Source organism: Limulus polyphemus, unplaced genomic scaffold (assembly GCF_000517525.1).
Source record: "Limulus polyphemus unplaced genomic scaffold, Limulus_polyphemus-2.1.2 Scaffold2642, whole genome shotgun sequence".
Lineage (NCBI taxonomy): Eukaryota > Metazoa > Arthropoda > Merostomata > Xiphosura > Limulidae > Limulus > Limulus polyphemus.
In genome coordinates, this window is record NW_013668252.1 from 33,147 (window position 1) to 40,170 (window position 7,024).

The following is a 7,024-nucleotide window of genomic DNA, read 5'->3' on the forward strand; positions in this document are numbered from 1 at the left end:
GAACAAAATTTGTTTAGTGTTGATGAAATATATGCATTTTGTGGACTTCGATCGTCTGAAATAACAGTCCATTTTAGCATTTTGTGGACTTCGATCGTCTGAAATAACAGTCCATTTTAGCATTTTGTGGACTTCGATCGTCTGAAATAACAGTCCATTTTAGCATTTTGTGGACTTCGATCGTCTGAAATAACAGTCCATTTTAGCATTTTGTGGACTTCGATCGTCTGAAATAACAGTCCATTTTAGCAATTTTGTGGACTTCGATCGTCTGAAATAACAGTCCATTTTAGCTACTCAGTTTCTTGTGTAAGAGCTCCTAAAAGTTGAGAATTGTAACCCCGAGCAGATAATGTGACAGCAAAAACTGCACTTCTAATTGCTGTTTTAGTTGTTTCTTTATAAAATAAAGGAATAATACTTATATAACATAAAATTTTAACTTATAATGTACTCGATAATAGCATTAAAATACATTTAGAGTAAAGTGGTTTAATTAAATTCTCAGTAATATGCACAGAATGGGATTTAAAGATGGCATCGTTAACCTTTACTTTAATCTATTTAGCCAACAACAAATCTATAATTATGACTGATAAGTAATTCAATTTTAAGCTTGAACTAAACTTACGTGGGCTGAACAAGAAAGTGGAGGAAACCTGAGGGCCATGTCAAGTAAATAAACAGACAAGGCTACAACTTGCTCAGGAATATCAGGATCATGCCAAGCCTGTAATGAGAATATGATATGTTAAATGTTACCAGACATAATTAGACAAGTTAGAGAACAAAGAGAATGGCGTGTTGTTATCAGGTTAAGTTTTAACTCTTCCAACACTTTTTTACAATAACTGTCTCTATGCTGTAAAAATCAAAATCAGAAGCTACAGTACTAGATATTATCAAAATAGCTTTTTTTTTCTTCTAACTAGAAAGTAATAACACATTAATCCAAATACTTCATAACTTAGTTAAATTCATAGAGAGTTGTAACATTTTGGAAAAGTAGACAACAAAAGTTTGTTTTTTTAAACACTAGAATAAGTTTGTACTGTCTATTAAACATCCTAATTGTGTAAAATAAAACAAATTAAAAACTACCTAGCACGGAGTTAGATTCTGACTAGCAAGCAGATTGGTGCCATACTGTACACTCACAAGTCACACATTATATACAATATTGGAAATAATTATGGAAACAGTGAAAAATGCTGTATGAAAAGTAAATATCATTAATTCCCCCCCCCTCTACTGTATGAAAATGAGATGTTCCAGTGTAGTCTCATGTTGGTAGCTTACACTATGAAGGACTGCCTTCCAACCAATTAGTACCACACCAGCATAATGTTTATAAAAGTCTAGATAATCATACTATTTCCAACAAGTGTGGTCAATGCACAGTAATACCACACAAAAAAAGATAGGGTATGGCTGGTGAAGACAACTCCAAGTGAAAATTTGTATTTCACCAAGAACTGCATCTTACAATATTACTTAAAATTAGCAGTGTTTATAGTTAAAGTGGTCAAGTTTAGAAAGTTCAGACTCCTCAAAAATTATGTTAAGTAACTTGTGGTATGCTCTTTAAGTGATTCACAACAAACCGGTTGATATTTATATTCAATAACTTAGTTATAAGTAAAAGTGTGAATGTCACCACCTGATCAAAATGATATACCTTAACACAAAGCACCCTCAATGGACACGAAGCTACTGAAAAACTAGAGCTTAGAAGAGAGAACAAAACCAAATGTCTGAAATGGGCATCATACTTCAAACAGTGGAATGAATATAAAGATGAAGGTGAGTGTTCTTTATGGACGAATCCAAGTTTTTTGGCAACAATCAATGACAGTCTGTTTGAGTGTAGAAAGGATCACGATAAACATACAACATCTACGGTAAAATAGGGTTGGGGGCTAATACAAGGGTGAGCTGCATCTAAGTCAATTGTACACAAAATTGATGGCACTCTGACTGCTGACAGGTATAAGTAGATTCTTATGCATCATATCATTCCTTCATGAACAAGAACTGTTATACAGGAATTCATCTTCTACAAAGAAAGTGTCAACAAGTATGCAACAAATGTAGTGAAGTGGTTACATGCTGCATGGTGGAAGAAAAAAAGAAAAAGCTCTTACAATCATTACTTGGGGTGTACAAAAGTCCAGATATGAATATTATTAAGGTTTTATTGGCTTTGAATACAGAAGCTGAGAAGATCAAATGATAGCCAAACAAGTTGGCTGAATTGTGAGGATTAATACTGATGTGAAATAACATTTCACAATCATATGTTGATAAACTTATGGTAGCATTAAAACAATTTGTATTATTCTGTTTACAGAAAATGAAAAATACCACTGCATTGTACAACTAATTTGTTCTTCCGCAGTATTTTCTGTATCATACTAACTGTAAATTATTAATTATTCATTGTTTGTGACTCCCATATGCATATCACCAGGTATTCCTTTAATTATTTCCAATAATGTAAGTTTATCTAATGAAGTTTTTTTTTCAAATAAAAATAAACCCAACTTTAATATACAAAGCCTAATAGTCTGCTTTTATAGATCTTCACACTCTACTGAATTTTTATGAAAACTCTCCAGTACATGAAACAGTATGTGGCTTTATAATATAATAGAATTATTTATCAAACTGTCTTACAGTATTCTTCAACATCTGCTAACACCAGCCAATATTCCTTCTCACTCACACACCAATATTTTTTAAAATCACAGTTCTTTGCTGAAGTTTTATTGGTCATTTTCTTCTGTATTACTTTCAATTTTCTCTTAATTTTTATTTTTACTTATAAACATCATCACATTTTCAAAAGTAGGTATGGATTCAGAAAAAGTGTAAAGCTAGAAACCATGTAAAGTCTAGTTATATAATCTGTGACATAGTTACAAGTAAAGGAACTCAGTACTTCAGGAAGATGAAAGTTTTTGTAATTAGCGAAGAAATGTCTTCTTTCGAAAAATGCTTTGGAATTAAGTTATTTCATTTGTTGTTTTTTTACGTTCCACACAATCTTTCAAGGATTACAAAAATAGCTATTTTTAGTAAATTTGATTTTCCTGATTATTACCTTTTAAGTAGTTATAACCTAAATATCAAGCAGGTGCAGATTCAAGGGAGGAAATGGGAGGGTTACATGCTTTAGAATTAAATAATAATATTAAAAATTTTTTGAATTTTAAGAGTTATCCTTTTTTTAAGCTAATATTTTGCTTAATTAATTATTTTAAATTTAAAGACAAGTGTTCTTAAAATGCAGTATTTTTGTGCCACCTATAAATTTACATGTCCATGGTGTAACCTGTGTTATACAATTCGTTGTTTGAGTTGAGGGATTAAACAGAACATGTAAAATACTCCATATAAACAGCCCACTATTCTTCATCGTTGTTTACAAGATTGTGACTTTCATTCCACTGCCAGTATACTGGGAATTACTTCAAGTGAAAAAAACACTTCGAACCTGTTGATATATACTGGTGTCTTGAAATATGAAGTTTGTAACACTTGAAGTTAAAGTCCAGAAACACATCTACTGTAATTATAACATAAAAGTAAAAGACAAAATAAAACTGTTTATACATTAACTTGCTTATTATTTCCAAATACTTGTACAAGTTTTCTCTTACTGTTAGATAAGCTACAATGTTGCCCCCCCACACTAAAATCTTGGATCTGTCACTGCATTAAACCTATGTAATAATATACAAGAACAGAAAACCCTTTCGTTCTTGCTTACTCGATAAAGAACTGTAAAGATGATTGCATGCATCGTTCTGGAATGAAGAAGCTTTCGTGGATCAGGAAACTGGGGACTGACAGCTTTAGGAATTCTATATGGTAGCCAAGGAGGGCTGGAATTTTTATACTTGCCACTTTGTCTTACACTGCAAACACAATTCATTTTTAATCAATTCAAATTTAGGAACTTAAGAATTTATAATATCTAAATACTACATATTTTTGAATAACAAAGTGTTAGAATCCTCCTCAAGTTTATTTTAGTCCATAAACAGTATTGGTTACAATGCAGAGTTCAAATGTTAATGAAAAAGACATACTCTGACATTTGTTTTTTATTAAACACAAAGTTACACAATGGGTTATTTCCCACCACATGTATCAAATCCAGAAATTTACAACCGAGCCTTTGGGGGACACATATTTTGACATATCTTCAGTTGATTAAATAGTTTTATTTAAGCATGCCAGCTGCCTCTTCAAGAGTAGGCTTAGAGTAAGTTTACCTACTAATCGATAAAATATTAACAAAACATAAAATATCTTCAGGTAGTTTCTCCACATCATTAAACATTTAGGTTCCTTTACAGGTTCACATAAATTTTAGTTAAGGCTCAGTTTTATGTACATAAATTATCAAAACACACAACTAAGGTTATACAGTTAAGAGTTAAATAAATTGATACTGATATTAAGTCCATGAGTCTGAATAGGAAGAAATACCTTTTTCGATGCGTAATGTTTATTATGGATTAAAAATTGACATTTTTCATTTATTAAAAAAACTGTTTAATCACAGATTAATTTTAAATTAATTTCTAACTAACTATTATGAAATAACCGTGGAGAATAAAGCAATAGCCGTGCAAAGTATATAACAAAGTGTTCTAAGATTATTAAATTTTCATCTTACTGCTGAGTATAGCGGTCAACAGAAGACTGAAAGTCCCTCCTGTGTACTGCTCGTAGCAAAACGTGGATAGGATCATATTCTTGTTCCCAGATTTCAGGTTTAGGAACATACATTCCTTGCAACATTGTTCCACCAGCTTCAAAATTTGGGGCACGATAATCAGCTACCTGCAAATCAATCAATTACTTCTTCTTTTATCATGTTAGTATACATGAATGATCATGTTAGTATACATGAATGCGTTTCTACAAGCTTTTAGATAAATAAATATCCCTGAACACAGAAGATAAACAAAAACAGAGAACCTGGATATAAATGGTTTGAAAAATTATATTAAAAACTAACTGATGACAATTCAAAGGAAGCTTCAACTGACATTTCCAGCACGGTATTTTTACGCTTCTATAACGTGGTTGATGGAATACTCAAAACCGATAATCTATAGATAATATTTATGTTTCTTAAAACGTTTCCTTGTTCAAACAATTATAATAATTATAAATTAATACATGAAAAATAAATGTTGCCCAATAAAGGCTCTAGTAAGAGGGCAGAAAGCTTGTTATTAAAAATGCAGAGAACTGTCTGTATATTTTTTACATATATATAAAGTTCCTTTAATGAAAGCTTTATACTTAAGACCAAACTTAAACTATTTACAATTGTTTTACAGAAATAGGAACACACAGACCAAACAGTTCATACATATCACCATTCAATTACATAAACAGCCTAGAAAACACATAAACCACTCACCAAGTAACTGAAAGAAATTTCTTTTTCAGCTTTGGTCACTGGTCAGGTAGATTATTTGGCGCCTGACCAGCAAAAGTGGGTTTTCTCGGGGTACTCCCGTTTCCCCCCACAGCAAAATTCTGAGAATTGGACCACGGTCCTCCTCCTAGCCCTGAAAAGGACCGACAGACGGCCTCCTCCCCACCCAAAATTTTTAGCCCTAGTGCTTTATCCCACCCGATGCATTCTCGAAGGCGCCGCTGCCCGATTTTCTAAGCTTAATGTATTCTCCAGACCCGGTAAAACCAAACCCAGGACAAACTATAATACTCACGATTATGTACATCCCTCACCAAGCAGCGGGGTTGAAGAGAAGCGAAAAAAAAGCTTCTGAACACCCCTGGTTGTCCTCAAACACATTGAGGTTGAAAGGACGTAACCAAAATTACCACCCAGAGTATAAGTAATTCACAATTGTGTCATTAAACTCTGTATTTAATTAATGTTATACATATTGTACATAATTTCTAGGGAAAGGTACTGACTGCTTGAACAATTCTGTTAGAAGAGATGTCTTTTGTTCTGTAATAAGAAATGATTGTAAGATTTTGTTTGTGCACATCATAATCCAAGATAAAATAAAGTGTTTGATATTTATGAATAATAACTAAATCTGATTCAATTAATTTATTTGTTGAAATATACACAGGATCATATAGGCATAACGGAAAACAAAACTACCTATATATTTTTCAATGCTTTATAAAGAAGTCTGCCATGAACTCAACACATTCTAAAGTACGTTTTGCTTGAGAAACGATTTTAAAAACAACAAAAGCAAATTACATTTTCACCATTGCATTTCATAATAACTATTAATTTGACCTGAAAAATGCTTTGAAACATTTATTAAGTAACTTGAGTATTTTTCTTACTTTTGCAAGAATACTTTCAAAATCTTTGTTTTGTGAAGCAGTGCCACATTTTTCTGGAAGTAAATCCATCAGCTGAGAATGTGTTCTGTCATTCATAGTTAACAATGATACCATTTCTTGTCTAGTAACTTCTTCTTCACTCATCCCTAATTAAGAAAAGGAATCATTAGTATATCAAAAACAGAAAGGAAGGTTTACCAAGATAAATCTCATTACATTTCCAAAATCACACAATAAATGAATGATTTAACAAAACACGTTATATGTTTGTTAGTCGGACAGATTTAAATCTGTAGAGAAACAGCACACAAATCTGTAATTATGACTATCACACCTACTACATATAAAAATGTACGCAATAAGCTCTTTTTAACCTAAAATATTTTCAAACTCCACAAAATAATCTTAATACAAACAAAGACATTCCAATTCCATGAAATGAAACCGTATTACTTTAATATTATAATTAATAAAAACAACAGATGTAAGTCATAAAAGAGAACAATAGCACAGGCTTGCAAATTTAAACTTCATAAAAGTTGTTATGGTTTTTAATAAGACATTTTCCATAATTTCGAAAATAATATTAATTTTTTTCTATCACATAAGGATGTTTTTACAAATCGGGAAGAAAAAACTTCCTTAAATCAAATTATTATTTCGTTTA

General features: G+C 31.6%; 1 protein-coding gene across 1 annotated transcript in view; it reads right to left on the reverse strand.

The window, feature by feature from the left end:
- Positions 1 to 7,024, reverse strand: part of LOC106467515 (E3 ubiquitin-protein ligase UBR3-like) — a gene marked incomplete at its 3' end in the record, with an annotated part of 72,699 nt that overhangs the window by 30,399 nt on the left and 35,276 nt on the right. The window contains exons 14-17 of the mRNA XM_022395713.1: positions 6,358 to 6,503; positions 4,688 to 4,854; positions 3,773 to 3,920; positions 632 to 730 (exon numbers count right to left, since the gene is read on the reverse strand). Of these exons, the coding sequence (XP_022251421.1) occupies positions 632 to 730; positions 3,773 to 3,920; positions 4,688 to 4,854; positions 6,358 to 6,503 (560 nt within the window). The remainder of the gene's footprint in view (positions 1 to 631; positions 731 to 3,772; positions 3,921 to 4,687; positions 4,855 to 6,357; positions 6,504 to 7,024) is intronic.